Below are 17,096 nucleotides of genomic sequence, written 5' to 3'. Positions count from 1 at the left end.
AAAAAACACAAAAAACAAAAATAAAGAAATGTAAGCCGAGCAGCTCTCACATCTTATTCCCAGCACATGTTCTATACGCATACAAATAGGCGTCTCTAAGTTAAATTCCGGATTAATCCAGATCGCGTTAGAAAAATATAACTTGAAAGCTGGTTGAATCTAATTTGTTCTAAATTTGTCATCGTTGTTTATTTAAATTTCTTATCACACTGAAACTGCTGCTGCTGCCGGATATGTATTATAGATATTTATTTGCCACTCTATTGCATTAGATAGTAAGAGAGGGAAAGAGAGAGAAAGCAATCACGCTTTAATTTACACAATTTGTTCTCGGAGAACAAGTATTTTATATTATTGTTTTTCTCTGAGAGAGTTTAAATTTTTTTCATGAATAATGCACATCTAGCCGAACGCGCCTTTCACCTGTGAATATAAAATCGCCGTTTCAAATGTAACACAATTTGTTTAACGCAATATTTATTTTTGTATTCACAAAATCTCTTTCAAGTACATTTACATTCTTAAGTCGCTTAAACTTGCTTGTACAAATCATTGATATGCAAAATATGTTAACGAAACGCCGCGTGTGCGCGAAATATAAAATAAACCGCGCTCGTTTTCTATTCGATAAAAAAAATAGCACTCGAGTTTAATGCGAAACAGGCTCGCTTCGTTCCGAACGAGGCTGCGGGGGTGTCCTCCATTCAGAGAAGTCTTAAATTGGCATATAAATTGCGTAAAGAGAGAGAAAGAGAGAGAGAGAGAAAACACACGTGCACGTAAGACTATAGATTTGTTTAAAATAGTTAAAGAATCGGTCGCGCTTTTAAATTTATAGGTTTAAATCTTTCCTCCGAGAGATAAATCTCAATTCACATTATTTGAATCTCGAGTTTAATAACGGATTTCCATGTTGAAAGTTGAACTTTTAACACATAGGAATTTATGCGGAATAAAACCGGTTTTGTCTGTCAGTCTACTTGTACCGTTAATGTTGTCTCTATATTCTTTGACTTCGTTGGAAATTTTAGAGCGAAACTTGGCTAGCGAAATAATTACACGGAACTCTTTCTCTCCTATTATTATATATTTAATCGCAAGGATTTATTCAGCGCATTTAACAACGTACATATTAACAAAAGAAATAAAAACAGATGCTCGCTGACATTGTTTTTTTTTTTTTTTTTTTTTCATTTAATCGTTGATCATTTTGTTCTTCTCTCTTACAAGCTCCTGAAGGAGAGAATAATTTTTTTCGCATATCTGTCGAAGTTCCGCGATTTCGTTCTTGAATCTGTTGCAATCGTGCAGCAACGCATCATCCTCGGGTTCACGACGACGACAGGCGTTTGAGTCGATCTTGGAAGATGTTTTTGTACGGTTTAAATATGAGGTAGGGCCGTACGTTTTTTTGCGCAACGCGGCAAAAGTGCTCTGCCCGGTTCCTTCCTTGGCTATCTTGTACGCTGTCGAAAGGATGTCGCGAGGCAGCCTCTTCTCTCTGGGATTTAGCGGGCGAACGGTCAAAACGGCTCGCAACGGCGACGGCAGGAACAGTGAAGTCCACCGCAGACATTTACCGAAGCGTTTCGACGGCGAGAGTCCGAGAAAGATCGCGATTTCAACGTCGTGAATAAGTTTCGTTTGGCGAACGAGCTTCGCGAGACCCGCCGTCTTCTGCAGACCCTTGATATCGTGCACGGCTATTCCGATCAACAGATTCATCAGAACGATCGTTACGAACAGGAGAAACAGAACGAAGGAAAGCTGAGCCGAAATGTGCAACAGGATCCGGGAAGTGTCCGCTATGTTATCGTAAACAGTGGCGTTTTCGTGAACAGTTGCGTTTTCATAAACAGTGGCGTTTTTATAAATAACGGCGTTTTCATAAATGCCGCCCTTGTCGTAAGCGCCGCCTTTGTCACTTTGGAAAAAGAGATCCTCGAAACCCAACTCCCCAGTCATCATCGCGAGGACTTTGATGAGACCCGTGTGCGGACTACTGAACGACTTGGAGGAAGGGAAGATGACACAGAAACTCGCCGTGAAACCCACCAGCAAACAGGCGTAAGCGAGAAGAAGTTTGAACACTTGAGCCTGCACGCTGGTGAACATGGCGACGTAAGCGCCGAATGCCGGCAACTGTCCTATCATTAGCATCGAATTGCTCCAGCCGCAGAGCACGGCCAGAGCACCCATGTGATTTTGCCAGTTATGCGTTCTGCCTTCGTACACGAACGAGATAGAGAACACACTCAGTATCACGAACCACTCGACCAAGTTTTCCATCTGCGTGAAGAACTGTCTGAAGGACCGATAAGTGGGAATGACCGCAAGCTTGCGGAAAGCTTCCAACACAGTGAGCACGATCACTATGTACCACTGAGCATTGAGCAGATTCGGATGTTTGAAGAAGAAGCCATAGATACCAGTTGCGTTCGCGCACAACGGCGGCTTCATGAAAAATCCCCGCGCCTCGTTGTAACAATTATGAGCCAAAGCAGTGATCACCCAACTGGTAAGGATCAGTACGTATACTAGATAGAAGCACACTCTCGCGCCATAATACTTCCTGATCTTGTGCCATTTGAGATAGATAAAGGATTGGCACAAAGGATGTTCCAGAATTTCGTTGTAACCCTCCTTCACAAAGGTGTTGAGGTAGCCTATTTCGGGACAGCGTCCCTGTCGGTTTCGCCGATTTTGCATCAACGGATGGAAATCCAACTGTAGCTCGAGCTCACCCGCGACGAATCCCTGCCGCTTGAGAGTCAGAGACGCATCCAGTCTGTTCTCGAACATATCCAGAGAAGTCGGAGTTTTTCGCAGAACAATGGACAGAGCACTGTTGCCGCCGATGGTCCTGGCAGTGAGATCCGCCTCGTATCTAATCAGCAAATTGACACACCGCGACAGTTCGTTCGAGGCGGCAATGTGGAGCGGCGTGTAGCCGTACTTGTCGGCCTTGTTCACGTTTGCTCGCCACTTGAGTAGAAGTTCGATGATCTCATCGGTCATTACAGACTTGCCAAGAGCCAGATGAAGAGGTGTTCGGCACTCGTCATCTTCCGCGTTGGGATCCGCGCGACCTTTGAGCAGAATCTCCACGCATTCCAGGGAGTGCGCACGAGCGGCTAGGTGCAAGGCCGTGTGTCCCCGATGATTCTTTAGCTGGAGATTGGCCTTGGCCTCCACCAGAAGAGCCAGAGTATCCGCGCAACCGGCTTGCGCGGCCAGATGCAAGGCGCTGTCTTTGTTTTTGGTAAGCAAATCCACTTGACAGCCAGCTTTCAGAAGCATTTCCATACAAATCGGATTCCCATCGGCTGCGTGATGAATGGCGGCATATCCGTCCTGATCCAAGCGATCTAGCAGCTCTTTGCTGATCGGCAATAATAAAGATAGCACGCGTACAGCGTTCGTCCGCGTGGCCACGTGCAGTACCGTTTCTTCGTCGTCATTCGGATTTTCTTGACTAACGCCTTGTTGTATAAAATACCGAGCCACATCGACAGCATCGCCGAAGGCGGCGTAATGAAACGGCGTGTGCTTCGAATAGGAGTCAATTGTGGCGCCGTTATCCATCAGAAACTTGACGCCATCCAAACAGTTACGGAACGCGCACAGATGCAACGGCGTAAGACTTTGATTGGACTCGATGTAATTAACGTTCGCGCCGAGTTCGCACAAGGTGCAAATTAAATCTGTATTACCTATAAAACTGGCTTGCAATAATAGAACATTGATTTCGTCGGGTGTGGAATTTTCTAATTCCGCTTTTATTTCGTCCGTATCGTTCAATTCTAAATTCTCCCAGATCTGGGATTTGCGATTTAAACGTTTTCGGTGTTCCGTCAGGACGTTTCTGATAAAATCCTCATTGATACGTAAACAAGTTGAGTGGACGGTTTCTTCGGAGGAATAACGTTCGCTGATGACGGAGTAATCCGTGGAAGAAAAGGGAATTAACGGCGAATCGCGTTGAGTGCGATTCTCGAGCTGGCTGCCATCTTGCTTGGACGAGTATTTGCATTTCAGTCGATTTAGGAACAAAGAGGTTGTGCTCGTTTGTGGTAACAACTCCGGAGCAGGTTTTGATACCTCTTCTTCGGCTTTTTCCACATCTCTCGTGGACGATGTGGAGAATACGAAGCCGAAATTATCTACCATCTTTGCTTCTTTTTTGTTCTCGTGTATTAAGTTCAATTACCTATAAAGGTGATATAACTATTTGATAGTGTATCAAGTTTGTATAAAAACTGTTTGAAAAAAAGATCTCAAAAATGTTGTGAAAAAAATATAAAACTCCTTGTGAAAAGAGAAAAAATTATAATTGGATCTGAGAAGAGATAATTTCTATCGCAAAGAAATACGTTTTTTTTTTATGAGTATGACTCCGGTTTTTATTCCGCACAAATCTACGCGACCGAAATTACAGTGCAAAAAAAGAATGAGAAAGTACCTTGGAGTTTACGGCGCGAGACGGAGCTCGGCAGCAGACGTTGTGTATAATCGTCTCGAACGCATCACCTTATTCTATTGCTAGACCGATTAACACTGAAAGCGAAAGAACGCACCGGCTCTCTGGCACCGTACTATACCGGTTATACCGGCGAGAAAAACATTAATGCGATACATGTATCCGAGATGAGATCAGTTGAATTGCAAAAACACATCGCCAAAAGTCTCTGAGAGGCGTCGACGTGTTTTTTTTTTCGCATTTCATGCATTCTTAATTATCGCATTCTTTACATGTAGTGTAAAAAATTCTTTCAAAAATAAAAGTTCGTGATAAAACTATATATATATATTTTTTTGAAGTATATATATATATACTTCAAAAATCAAAATCAACACAAACTAAATCAGATTATAGAAAAAATTAATTCATTTAGTAGATTTTTTTATAAATCTCAGAAAATCTTTTTCTTGATTCTCTGATAATTCGGATATTTTTCAAGCAAGGTAAATTATGCAACTATAGGTTTTTTTACATGCCACTGATACTCGGAAGTATTAAATTGGCATTAAAATATGCCAAACATCTTTTCTGTGTTTAAATGTGCGTGTATGTACTTTATTTAGCATATATTTTCAACCAGAGATATATATATATATATATTTCTCTGGAATAATAAATTTCTCTGTTTTTAAGAACTGTTAATTATAATTGCAGATTGCGCAAGAGACGCTTTCTCTCTCTTTTTCTCTCTCTCACAACTACGAAATAAATTAAACTTACTTGTTCCCGGTGATGAAGATCTTCGAAATATGTGATGTTGTGTCCATTAATAGTGATTTTTCCCGTACCATTTCCCCAAATCGTCACTTCGCCTCTTGCCGATTTCCTCATACAGTCTGAAAAACAATTAATATAAAACTAAATATGAATTTCAAGAAACGCAACAAATATAATTTTAAAAATCATATATTGCGATTAAAACCTAAAGATAAAAAATCTTTAAAATCTAATTTGAATTAACAACAAATATACAATGATAAACACAATTTTATATTTTGATAAGTATTATTTTTTTACTTACTTTTAACTGTGATGTACGGTCGTCCTGTGCTGTCATATTTGAGCTATAAAATTTATAAAATGTACAGTAATAATATATAAATTACATGTCGTTGCAAATACACACACCTTTGAGCAAAAGTGTTTAATACTTACAGGTAGTATATCTACTTTCTTGGAGAAAGCCACAAGCGGTTTACGATATTTTATAATGAGATCTGTTGCATGTTTTGACTGTGAATGATCACTTAATCGTTCCAGTGACGCAATAAGATAGGTATACTAAAAAGATTATTACATCTATGAATTATACAGCATGGTGTTCGACTTTGATTCATCTGAGATCAAAATAAGTCATTAGTAGCAATAATTGTAACACACAATTTTAACTCTTATTTACCTCCGTGTCAGTAATAGTTTCCAATAATTTATCTTCAATTTCCTGTTTCGACAACCATGCAGAACTTATCAGATCACTAAAAGATCAACAGTATATTTTTGATAAATCACAATGACACATGTATATGTAACAGATATTGTCAAGTACAATTTAAGTTAAATAAATATATTAAATTAAATATATATTATAAAGTCATTAGTTAAATAACGCACATTTTGTTCGGAGATAATGTTCCTTGCTTTATTAATGTGTCTTCGATATCATTCAGAGATTTCATCATATCCACAATATTCTATGCATAAACAAAAACAAATTTAATGTTATTTGCTTTTTTTCTATTTCTGTAAAAACAAGTTATTACAGAAACACTTACATATAGCATCTCATAATAATTTGGTTTTGAAGTATAGAACATAGAATGGAAAGGCCTTCCAGTTTCATCAAATTCTGCTTCTTTCCTATTTGGAAAAATTATGTTTGGATGTTTCATCATCGGTCGAGCTAGAGGTTCAAATAACCCTGATGGAAATAGATATTCAATTGATCTCTGAAAATAAATTTCTTGTTACATTTAATTTTAATGTGTTTTATTAAACTGATTTCCAATATAATCTTTATATATTCACGTACATCTATATCCTCTTGTGTAAATGTTTCAGGATCCTCACCCATCATGTTAGCCAGATGCCGTTTTCCTATCTCATATTCCAGAATCTCTTTTTTCATAAATTGGTCTAAATATGCAAATGACAAAATTTTATAGATGTTTGTCTATATAAACGCTTCATTGGAAAATTATAAAATATTGCTGATTATTTAAAGCATAAAACTTACCATGTTGTCTTGCGCGTTGCAAATAAGCCAACATAGCTTTGCTTATTTTGCCTGAATATTTCTTTCCAGATTCTTTTACTAGATCATCAGTTATATCAGCAGATGTTGTACATGAAGATTTAATACATCGTACAGAATTCTACAATTTTAAATATAAACTACTTAGTAAAACATTGTTATTGTTTATATATTGAAAACAATAATCTCAACAATTTCAATAGCATAATTTTATACACATACATTGATTAATTAATATATATATGATTTAAATAAGAAAAATACGTAAAAACAGAATTAATAATTTATTTTTATTAATTTCTAAGATTTTAACCTACCGTATATTCTGCAGCATTCGAAGATAAAACTGTAGCATTGTTACTTATGCCAAGAAGACATCGAAAACGAGAACAGCGTGTGAAAATAGACATTGCCATGATTGCTGTTGACAACTCAAATAAACTAATGAGAATTCTTTAGATAATAAGTAGATATACCGGTGTCATTTATAACCAATTAATCTAATCTAATTCACTTGTATGTATTCACTCGCGCCAGCAGTGCCACTTGGTGCCACTTAATCTTGGACTAGCACTTCGGTAGCACAGTCATCTTTGGACACGCGATCGTGAGCAACTTTGTCAGGAAAAAAAGGAATTACATTTTATGTTTTAAAATACTACTGGCTTTTTTATACAAGGTAAATATTCTTTAACAAATAATTTAACTAGAATAATTATAATCAAAAGTCATAAATAAGGTGTTTTTCTGCACACCATTAACCTAACCTAACCTATCCAGTTTAACCCTACAAAAATATATACGTCTACTAATAATCTTTATTTTGTTTTTGTTATTTTAACAGATTATTAGAACGAGAAGAGTTTCTAGAAGACACACACATAATGAACACCACAATGAAATCCACAATCCAATCTATAAAAAGCTCATATACTTGTTTGACATGTGGTGTAATCTTTGAAGACTCCGCAAAACAAAGACAGCATTATTCTACCGAATGGCACAGGTACAATCTGCATAGAAAGGTAGATAATTTGTCTTCCATTACATTGGAAGAATTTCAGAAGAAGAAAGAGGTGTTACAAAACACCGAAGCCAGTCAGACAAAACAGAACTGGCACTGTAAAATATGTCAGAAGAAATTCCATAGTGAGAAACAACATAAGAATCACTTAGTGTCAAATAAACATAAGAAGAAAGAAGAGGAAACAGAAATGGATGTAGATGATACAAAAGACAATAAAAGTATAAAAGAAGAAACGCAGGATAGTAAAGATGAAGATTCCTTAACTCATTCGTATCTTGGAGGTTCATATTGTCAAGTGAATATGTCAAGTACAAAGAGTGAAGAAATGCAAACAGATTCAGATGTGGAGTCTCTAGATTCAGACGAGTGGCTTGATGACTTGGAAAATCCTATAGATCAAAACAACTGCTTGTTCTGTAATCATCACAGTAGCTCTATGAAACGCAACTTAAAACATATGATGATAGAGCATTCGTTCTTTTTACCTGATCTTGAATACTGCATTGACAAGAGAGCGTTGCTGCTGTACTTGGGGGAGAAAATATCTGGCAAATTCAGATGCATTTGGTGTACAGGTAAATAAACTGTTCAGTCTCTCTGCTTATCAAAAACAAAAAAGTCAGTCTTAGTTTCAATTTAAAAATTGTCTTTCTTTTACTTTGAAGTTCGAGAGATTTATATGAAGACTGTGTTAATTTTAATAAGAATAAATTTGTTTTTTAAGGAAAAGAAATGCGAAGCGTCGAAGCGGTAAGAATGCACATGATTGACAAAGGACATTGCAAGTTACCTTTTGAGGGAGAAGGATTTTTGGAATATTCGCACTTTTACGATTACTCCTCCAGCTATCCGGACGCGGAAGACGCGGATCCGGATGAGGAGTTGTCGGAATCATCGGAAGTTCCTCTAAACGACGACTCCTTTATGAATTACGAGTTGAAGTTGCCATCAGGTAAAGTTGTTGGACATCGCGCCCTGATGCGCTACTATCAGCAAAGTCCAGTATCTACGGGATCGGTCGTGGTAGCGAAGAATAGGAATGAGAAATTAAGAAAACTGGCACAGCAGTACAGAGCTCTAGGTGGACCAGCGACGCAAGAAGAGGCCACTCGGAGGAGAGCGCGAGATATTCGGTATTTGAACAGGATTCAAGGAAAATACTTGACACAGTTGCAATGCAAGCAAAACAAATTGCAAAAAAACTTTAGATCGCAAATAAACTTCTAGAATCATTGCGTGCAACTGTGCTGTGTTTATCAGATTTTCTCTGTCTTAATTTTATATTAAACTTGAAAAACTCAAATTTCACTCGAGCGACTTGCAAACGCGTTATCTATTTGATTATTTTCTGATTTGTTATTATTATTATTTTTTTTATTTTTATCTTTATAACTCTTTCACTATTGAGCTCGAGTTAATTCGAACACGAGAAAAAACATGGCGGTCGTGCTCGGAATATGTTAGAGCGTAGAGCGACTTTAAAAAACTGATATTTCGTGACACAATTAGTAAAAATAATTGTTAATTAATAAAATATTTAGTGTCAATAAAATATTTAAAAACGGTTGTTAATTGTTAATAATAATTCAACAGACACAAGTTGCATAGTATCTCATTAAGTTAGCAGTGAAAAAATTAATAAATACGCAGTCAACGCGCGATATATGTATAAGTTATGTTAAATCACACATTGTACGATACGGATTTGGCGAACGTTTTATTTTACAAAATAAATCATGTATGCATTTTCTAAATATATGTTTATTTTTTTGCAACATGTGGCATCGACAAAAATATAATATTCTTTTCGTGTAATTTCTTTATTAACATATGTGGACCCACTTGGTATATTCTGTGTACCGAGCCGGCCCTAAGATTTTCACCACTCCAAGCAAATCCAGGAAACACCTTTTTCGAACCAGAGTTCTCAACAGAAGAACAAGCAAACAAATCTATATAACTTTTGTCTGGTATAATAATATAACGGGATTTTTCATATAAAATTTTGTCTTAGATACTTAGCCTGGTTTGCTTTGTAACTTAGGGCCGGGTAACACCTCTGATAAATATACAAATTCGAATATGACCATGTTTCGCTGACTTTCGAGAAGAAGAGAGGAAGAAGATATACTTGGACGTACGTATATATAATCTCGTGGACAAATTTGTGCACGGCAGTTATCGACAAATCACAACATATACAAATGTTAGCACAACTTCGTCAAATTATAACATTTAAAAACTCGCAGCTTTTCGATTTTTCTTTGTTTTTGTTTTTTTCTTTTTTTTTTTTTACGTATATAGATTTATACTGCCGCACGCAGATAGTAATTTAATACCCTTTTCAAAGCTTCTCTGGTCCCTCTCTGCACTCGTATCGAATAATTGATTTTCAATCGCCTCAATAATTTTTCTCTTTTTTTTTTTTTAACAACGTTTTATCTCGTTCAGAACACACACAAGAAGACGAAGTGTAATAATAATACCAGATGTTATTCTCGAAAATATCTCGACGCTGTGATATACTTTTCTTCCTTATTTTTTTTGTGGATTAAAATACTTTATGAGAGGGCGCGTCATTTGCGACATCATAACACGTATTAACACCGAACTGTTATTGTCATGACACGACACAACGACATATATATATATATATATATTTTTTTTTTTCATCTACTTAGCGCTTTGCGCTTTTCGTATGTCGACGAATTTTTAACTGCGAGTGAGAAACTTTTTTTTGTTTACGCTTTAATTTAGCAATTTCACCATCAATTTTAACGCCTGATGGGGCGGCGCCGGTCTGATGGACTTGTCCAACTCCACGTAAGGAATTTCCGCTTCCACCTGGAAGCCGTGCTTTGAGCAGACCTTCTGCGAATACGCGCCGGTTGCGTCGGCCTTGCACACCTATGTGATATTATTACATTATTATAATTAATAATTCATATACATGTGTCATACACATATACATACGTATAAGTACACATGTATACAAATCTCTCACGGATACGAAAGATTTGTTGATCTTTATATTAAATTCGGTTTCGAATAAAAGAGGGACGAGTGAGAGCGAGAAAGAAAGAAAGAGAAAAAGAAAAAAAGAAAAAGTGAGAGAGAGAGAGATTTTTCTAATTTCTCTTAAAAATGTTTTTAGAGTTCTTTGTTATATGTTTCTTGTTTCTTCGAATTATTTTATTGGGATCTGTGTAGAGACTTATTCGTAATATTGATCTCTCTTACTGCCTGAGGGGATTACGTGCGAAAGTACCTTTCGGGAAGAGTAACACAAGTGGTGTGCGGTAATACATCTCACGGGGGAAGTAAACGAAAATCACACATCCTATGCATATATTAATCAAAGATCATGCTGAAACACAAAAGAAAAGTGTGTGCTGTATATGCAAACGCATCGATCTTAAACTAATAGAGTAAAAACCCAAATTATAAAAACCAAAAACACATCGCAATGTCCGTCCTCTAACGGACTATAATTCAATATATTATGTATATATGTAATACATAATTGCAACGAGTACTCAGGAGTTATCAAGATGTACACACATAGAGATAAAAAAATTAAATCGAAATAAAATATAACACAATTGCAAAGAACTTATTAAACAAAATAAACTTTAAACTTATTAAATAAAATAAACTTTAAACCAAATTTGATTAATTTTTTTATTAAAATAATTGAGTTAAAAATAAATAAGACTCACCTTAAAACCGGCATCTTTGGCAGTTTTTATAGTGTCGATCATGAGAATGCCGGCTAAACCCTTGCCGCGATAATTTTCGTCGATACTGAGAATCCGACACTCGAACAGCTCGTCCACGTTGTATTTTGCAAACAAATCGACCTTTTCGTTCAGCTTGTAAAGTAATCCGAAAATCTTCTTGAACTTCTCGTCGTTCAGCTCGGCTAGACGCCGTTCTGCTTCTTCGCGCTCGCCTTTCTTCAGGATGCCATTTAGTGCCATTCCCATTATCTGAAGTGATTCTAATAATAATATTCAACACTCTTCGCGAAATATAATATCAAAAAGTCTCTTGCAATCTAAATAACATCAAAAATTTATAATTTTAATTCTGCAACATGTGCGTATATGAAAGAAGAAAACGAAACATATTTTTATTAAGCTTCTTTAAATTTGAAAATTAATAGCATTATGTAAATAATTAAATAAATAACAATATATATATTTATATGTAATTGCGAGAATGATTATATTAAAATTATTAAGAAAATTATTCAAGAATCGTCAACTGTTAAAAACTTTTTTCTCTCTTGTTTTCTAAATAATGAAGTAAACATTTTAATGAAATAAAGTGAAAACTGATCAGTGTCGTATTTCATAATACGGTGGGTGTCGCTCACCGCTCCCTTCTTATCCACTAGCATCCTCGAGTAACCCTGCTTCAAGGTTTGCAGACAGTGTCGCTCAAGTTCACGCTGAGACTCCCCCTTCTTACAAAGTCCTACGGCATTGTTGAGGGGCTCGTCCGCGAAGAAGTTCCATCGCAAGTGGTGAATTGCCTCATCGTAGTGATCCTCCGGCACTTTCACGACCATCATACCGTCCTCGCACGAAGACGACGACATGGTTGGGGCAGGCGAATTTTCCGCCGCGCACTGGAAGCAATTTCCACACGCGCATCTCCTCACAGAGAAGTAGGGTGGTCAGCTCTCTCGTATGGGAAAACCATCTCCCCCTGCCTTTGCTCGTATAATATTGATCGACCCAGTTAACGAATACACTAGGTCAGTTGTACACGCCAATTATGTTGCGGCCGTTAATCGGAAAATTTTATTTACGGAAGCGCCAATTTCTCATTTGACACTTTTCTGATATCTTTCTTCTGCGGCAAAAACATGGATTTAAACGTAAAGAAATAAATTTTGTTTTAAACAAAAATTTCATTCGACATTAATTCGAATATAAAATTATTTAAAAAATTTATACCTTTCTTGAGAAAACTGTATTATTAACATTTATGCTGTATCACACGTTTTCTTGAAGTCTGAAAATCGAAACAGAAAAACAAGACAGACGTGTGATTTAGATAAAAGATAACACACTCGCATATGTATATATAGATATATTACATATATATTTATTGGTTTTGTAACGGTTATCTAATATAATTCCTCGTTTCACAAAAACCGAAGATAATAATATAAACGATGATCGTACACATTGTAATACGTTAAGTTTTTTTTTTGCTACATAGAGAGATAAAATAGGCGACGTACTTCTTACAGAATTTGTTATTTGAATGTATTGAGACACGCACGATATACTTACTGATCGTTCATTTTTGTGTCAATGTTTTGTGCACAATCACACTTAAATGTACGTCCATAAAAATTGTTCTGTACAATATATATTTGTAAAAGATTAAATAAAGACACACGATAATAGCGACTTTCTCTAAGCAGCAAAAAAAAAGATAATACTTAAACAAGATGGTTTATAATATTGTCTAAAATGTACAGGTAAGACCGACCTCTTTTAACAATAACGTGAAGTTATGATAAACAGGAAGAGACTCTTCATACATTATCAATATTTTCTCTTAACTATTAATATATTTATTATTTACAATATTTAGAACAACACGTCATCGTCATCCTCTTCGAGTAAATTTGCAGAATCCAGGTTGAGACCAGCGGCAATTAATTCTGCTCTCTCTGCTTCGACCTACAAAATGCAAATGCGGATATTTAAAACAATAGAACAATTTTAATAATATTAATATAAACAGTATATTATCTATGACAATCACCTTTGCTTTGGCAATCTTCTTCTTATCCTGAATCTTCTTCAGCCGATAGAACTCTTCTCTCTCGAGTTCGTCGAGCTCCGAAATAATGTAAGCCAGAGTTCTCTCTATTCGAGGAATGATTACGTGCTCGATCGCATTGACACGTCGATTTGTGATCTTGATGACTTCGTCCAGAGTGACGAAACTCGTTTGCAGCGACGCAAGTTCCACCAACAACTTCACGGCTCGCTGATAATTTTTTTTCAGCTTGGCTAATTGTTGACCGCCTCTGGCCAAACCCGCTAACTCGTAAGTATCGGTTCCGTCTTGATAAGACTCGAATATAGGCAGATTCACACCGGCGACGTTGTCTTTCTTGGAACGTATCTTGATCTGTGCTTTTGTCACGTTCTGCAAAACCACCTGATTGAAATCACCTGTAGCAAATTTTGCTTCCGCTAACGAGAACGCTGCCTCTTTCATCACTTCACCCATAAGGGTTTTAGTCTGCAAAGTGAGAAAATAACAGAATAATTTATATTAAATCCTTTGTTTCTTTCTTTATATTATCATGTGAGTGACTTCTCTATAAAATAACAAGAAAATCAATAATACTTCTATGATTTTTCCCAAGATCATTCTGAAGCGCATTTGCAACGCGTCCGCCTTCTTCTTAAGTAATCCATGTCCTTTCTGTGCCCCTTGTAAACGGGATTTCATCAACATCTGCGCCCTAAATATAAATAAATCTTTGTATTATGTGGTAAATTGTTTCAAATAGAAAATCGCAAGCGTTTCTTCAAAGAAAAATTATTTTATGACAGAATAGAAAATATATATATAAAAAAAGAATAAAAATATTAAATGTGAAATAAAAAAAAAAAAAAACCTTTGAATTAAGTATTAGTCTTAGACATTAGACAATGAGATAAAAAAGAAGAAAACATGGTCATATGACGCGCGTATGTCAACTTAACCAAACTTTTGAAATTTCGGTAATAAAATATTATCGCACTGTAATGTAAACTTTACTAACAGGTAGTCTTAGAAACAAACTATTCTGTGAAAAAATAACAGAAATGTTTTAAATATAAATACAAATGTTTTTTTACTAAAATAAAGACGGCGGTTACACCCATTGCTGCAAAGAGTTTCAAAGTGAAACTCTCGAAAAGTCAAAACAAATGACGAAATGAACAAATTTAAGTGCTGAATTTTTGTTAACAATTCTAGCGAATTTATTGAAACAAAACACATACCCCCGAGAAGGGAAAATGGGTAATTTGTCTTTTCCTGACATTTTTCACTACTGTGTATCGGCCGACAGGAACAGAACTGATCAGCTGACTTGACAGACAGGAAGTCGCGGCAATCGCATTCTCACTAGAGCGCAATTTTGAAATCACGTGTACACGATACGATCAACAAAAGATCAATTTTTATAAGTACAAATTATCAAAAATATAAAAATTTGTATTTTTTAAAACAAAATATACATATTAAGAATTTTGTCTCTACCGCTATTAAATCTGGTAAGGATCAATAGATGTGTTTTAATGTTTATATTAATTCAAAATAAATATATTTTTAATATATATAACAATTCCATATAAGTACAATGTATAATACATTTAATATAATACAATCTCTCCAGGCCTCAGAACTTGTCGTACATTCAAATTAATTCTAGCTTCGGCGACGTAAGTTCGTGCTTTGTTCCAATCGTCCCGATTGTAAGTGTAATCCTCATTCTTGTCTTCGCGATCATCGTCCCAAGGTGTTTCGGACAACGGCAGTATCTTCGGCACTCCGTGATACCTCAAACGAGAGCTGCCCGACATTATTAGTATGTCTCCGCTTCGCAGAAACATCGCATTAGCAGGATCTTCTTGTTTCAACCCACCGATCAGAAAAATAGCCGTCTGTCCGAAACTGATTGAGAACAAGGGCGCCGTGACATTGATCTCCGAGTGATCCGTGTGCCCTGCCAAGGTCGAATTCATTCGATAGTAATTTACGATCGCCGCTTCCGCCTTGAAATCCGAGAAACCTAACGTTTCCGCCAACACGGATGTTAAGTCAGACAATTCTACAGGCATGTCGCTCTTTGATTTTTCGGAATATAATTTGGTGTTCCAGTTGTGATGATAACCTAGCGTCGCCCATCGTAGCTTTGGCAGAAGAGCCTTGGACCCTTCCGAAGTTCTAAGAGCGATCAATTAAAATAATACAATTTTAAAGAGTAACGCAACATTAAAATCTGTTTTGTGTGGTAAAAAAAAAAAAAAAATTGCTTTAAAATTATTTCTACAGCAAATCTCTTACTGAAAGCACAAGTTCCACCATGTTTCATTGCGTAAAACATTGTGGACATCTATATTTAATTTATATGGTTCCTTGGAGTAATCTTTTAGGCATTTTATAATCCAGTATCTTTGACCGTTTGGTGTAAATGGATTTTGAATAAAAAACAGTCCTATAAAATTAAGAAAAAAACATATTTTACATTTAATCATATTCCATTTCTAACGGCATACTTTTTCGATTATAATATTCCATGCTCATTTACCGGGAATATCTAGCAATTCGTAAACTTTCCATTTTTCCACAGGTCTTAGCCCCAAACCGTCTTCGATGGGTTTCTCAGGAGCGTACAGTTCGACGTTCCTAACCTTAAAAAATTAAATAATCACACATTTGGAACTATACGTATAAATTTTGTACAAATAACAATACACACTCTGACGCAGTTTGGAGTTTCGAGATCTATCACGTTGCTGAGATCGGGTGTGGGATTTCGGCTCTTGTAATACTTGAAACTGTCACGAAACATTTTCGAATCCCGCAGATACCGCCATATTTCAGCCTAGTGTTCTGCGAATTGTTCGAGAATGTGTTCGCCCGCCACGAGAGATGGCGCTACTGTTTCCAATTCGGCAAATCGATTGGCCACTTTTATCGAACGTAACGATCGATCGATTGCGTTACTCGACTACAATTTTTAACAAATTTCGTTGAAAATCACGTACGTATATTTTAAATTTAACAGAGAATGGAAAGTAAATTGCGCGTAGATAATTTTGCAAACAATATGCAAGTCTTTCGATAATATAAATTCGTTATATGAATTTTAAACACAGCGACACGTAAACTTACGCGTAAAACATCATGTAATTAGACTGCGGTATGTCTAAAAAAAAAAATTGCAGATACATAAGTCACGTATGAATAAATGAGAGAATGTCCGTACGTGTGTGTGTGTGTGTGTGGAAGAGAAAAATGATGATGTTTGCGAGTAAATATCCGATACATTTGTCTTCTCTCGTTGTGCGCGGCGCGCGTTTACTTCATACCGGCGACGCGCGCAATAATCGTCTGTGACTAATTTTAGCGTGCGATTTTCGCATAATGCACAGCATTGCCGGGAAACGGCGTGATTTCATCCGTACTAGTAGTGGTGAGTAGGGCAGGGCAACCTCTCTCGCGAGCGGTGGCAAGCAACGGCGGCAGCAACTTTCAAGGCTTTTCAA

The 17,096-nt window shown here is 36.4% G+C and overlaps 6 protein-coding genes across 6 annotated transcripts; 1 reads left to right on the top strand and 5 right to left on the bottom strand.

The window, feature by feature from the left end:
• Positions 1-504: 504 nt before the first annotated feature.
• On the bottom strand, positions 505-4,793 carry LOC109855087 (transient receptor potential channel pyrexia-like). Its single transcript, XM_020428927.1, has 2 exons — positions 4,463-4,793; positions 505-4,210 (listed from the first exon to the last, which is right to left on the bottom strand). Exon 2 carries the CDS (start codon positions 4,168-4,170, stop codon positions 1,195-1,197), a length of 2,976 nt encoding a protein of 991 aa, XP_020284516.1. The 5' UTR covers positions 4,171-4,210; positions 4,463-4,793; the 3' UTR covers positions 505-1,194.
• A 197-nt stretch (positions 4,794-4,990) lies between these two features.
• Positions 4,991-6,789, bottom strand: LOC109855103 (28S ribosomal protein S9, mitochondrial). Its single transcript, XM_020428958.1, has 9 exons — positions 6,756-6,789; positions 6,552-6,655; positions 6,295-6,468; positions 6,134-6,213; positions 5,922-5,997; positions 5,678-5,803; positions 5,544-5,586; positions 5,243-5,358; positions 4,991-5,050 (listed from the first exon to the last, which is right to left on the bottom strand). Exons 1-9 carry the CDS (start codon positions 6,787-6,789, stop codon positions 4,991-4,993), a joined length of 813 nt encoding a protein of 270 aa, XP_020284547.1.
• A 402-nt stretch (positions 6,790-7,191) lies between these two features.
• LOC109855090 (zinc finger protein 622) lies at positions 7,192-9,554 on the top strand. The gene is made up of 3 exons (XM_020428930.1): positions 7,192-7,452; positions 7,618-8,375; positions 8,525-9,554. The coding sequence occupies exons 2-3, from the start codon at positions 7,658-7,660 to the stop codon at positions 9,025-9,027; spliced, it is 1,221 nt and encodes a 406-aa protein (XP_020284519.1). The 5' UTR covers positions 7,192-7,452; positions 7,618-7,657; the 3' UTR covers positions 9,028-9,554.
• A 905-nt stretch (positions 9,555-10,459) lies between these two features.
• LOC109855092 (dopamine N-acetyltransferase) lies at positions 10,460-12,798 on the bottom strand. The gene is made up of 4 exons (XM_020428931.1): positions 12,765-12,798; positions 12,179-12,660; positions 11,520-11,789; positions 10,460-10,707 (listed from the first exon to the last, which is right to left on the bottom strand). The coding sequence occupies exons 2-4, from the start codon at positions 12,401-12,403 to the stop codon at positions 10,549-10,551; spliced, it is 654 nt and encodes a 217-aa protein (XP_020284520.1). The 5' UTR covers positions 12,404-12,660; positions 12,765-12,798; the 3' UTR covers positions 10,460-10,548.
• A 93-nt stretch (positions 12,799-12,891) lies between these two features.
• Positions 12,892-14,911, bottom strand: LOC109855056 (V-type proton ATPase subunit D). The gene is made up of 4 exons (XM_020428871.1): positions 14,826-14,911; positions 14,182-14,299; positions 13,588-14,073; positions 12,892-13,502 (listed from the first exon to the last, which is right to left on the bottom strand). Exons 1-4 carry the CDS (start codon positions 14,864-14,866, stop codon positions 13,410-13,412), a joined length of 738 nt encoding a protein of 245 aa, XP_020284460.1. The 5' UTR covers positions 14,867-14,911; the 3' UTR covers positions 12,892-13,409.
• A 266-nt stretch (positions 14,912-15,177) lies between these two features.
• Positions 15,178-16,460, bottom strand: LOC109855064 (nucleic acid dioxygenase ALKBH1). Its single transcript, XM_020428878.1, has 4 exons — positions 16,307-16,460; positions 16,136-16,238; positions 15,892-16,042; positions 15,178-15,771 (listed from the first exon to the last, which is right to left on the bottom strand). Exons 1-4 carry the CDS (start codon positions 16,397-16,399, stop codon positions 15,198-15,200), a joined length of 921 nt encoding a protein of 306 aa, XP_020284467.1. The 5' UTR covers positions 16,400-16,460; the 3' UTR covers positions 15,178-15,197.
• Positions 16,461-17,096: the final 636 nt, after the last annotated feature.

This window comes from Pseudomyrmex gracilis, unplaced genomic scaffold (genome assembly GCF_002006095.1).
Source record: "Pseudomyrmex gracilis isolate BER0280 unplaced genomic scaffold, ASM200609v1 scaffold_80, whole genome shotgun sequence".
Lineage (NCBI taxonomy): Eukaryota > Metazoa > Arthropoda > Insecta > Hymenoptera > Formicidae > Pseudomyrmex > Pseudomyrmex gracilis.
Note: the sequence above shows the minus strand (reverse complement) of the source record. Positions and strands in the feature narration are given on the sequence as shown.

Excerpts from the sequence above, each read along its gene's own strand:
- LOC109855087 (XM_020428927.1), bottom strand. The coding sequence starts at position 4,170 with ATGGTAGATAATTTCGGCTTCGTATTCTCCACATCGTCCACGAGAGAT.
- LOC109855103 (XM_020428958.1), bottom strand. The coding sequence starts at position 6,789 with ATGTTGGCTTATTTGCAACGCGCAAGACAACATG. Across the intron at positions 5,998-6,133 it reads ACATTATCTCCGAACAAAAT|TGATCTGATAAGTTCTGCAT; the intron begins GTGCGTTATTTA and ends TTGATCTTTTAG. Across the intron at positions 5,804-5,921 it reads AAACTATTACTGACACGGAG|TATACCTATCTTATTGCGTC; the intron begins GTAAATAAGAGT and ends TAATCTTTTTAG.
- LOC109855090 (XM_020428930.1), top strand. The coding sequence starts at position 7,658 with ATGAACACCACAATGAAATCCACAATCCAATCTATAAAAAGCTCATAT. Across the intron at positions 8,376-8,524 it reads CAGATGCATTTGGTGTACAG|GAAAAGAAATGCGAAGCGTC; the intron begins GTAAATAAACTG and ends TTGTTTTTTAAG.
- LOC109855092 (XM_020428931.1), bottom strand. The coding sequence starts at position 12,403 with ATGTCGTCGTCTTCGTGCGAGGACGGTATGATGGTCGTGAAAGTGCCG. Across the intron at positions 11,790-12,178 it reads TAGTGGATAAGAAGGGAGCG|ATAATGGGAATGGCACTAAA; the intron begins GTGAGCGACACC and ends GAATCACTTCAG. Across the intron at positions 10,708-11,519 it reads CCAAAGATGCCGGTTTTAAG|GTGTGCAAGGCCGACGCAAC; the intron begins GTGAGTCTTATT and ends AATATCACATAG.
- LOC109855056 (XM_020428871.1), bottom strand. The coding sequence starts at position 14,866 with ATGTCAGGAAAAGACAAATTACCCATTTTCCCTTCTCGGGG. Across the intron at positions 14,300-14,825 it reads CCCATTTTCCCTTCTCGGGG|GGCGCAGATGTTGATGAAAT; the intron begins GTATGTGTTTTG and ends ATTTATATTTAG. Across the intron at positions 13,503-13,587 it reads AGAAGATTGCCAAAGCAAAG|GTCGAAGCAGAGAGAGCAGA; the intron begins GTGATTGTCATA and ends TGCATTTTGTAG.
- LOC109855064 (XM_020428878.1), bottom strand. The coding sequence starts at position 16,399 with ATGTTTCGTGACAGTTTCAAGTATTACAAGAGCCGAAATCCCACACCC. Across the intron at positions 16,043-16,135 it reads CGAATTGCTAGATATTCCCG|GACTGTTTTTTATTCAAAAT; the intron begins GTAAATGAGCAT and ends TTAATTTTATAG. Across the intron at positions 15,772-15,891 it reads TGGTGGAACTTGTGCTTTCA|AACTTCGGAAGGGTCCAAGG; the intron begins GTAAGAGATTTG and ends GATCGCTCTTAG.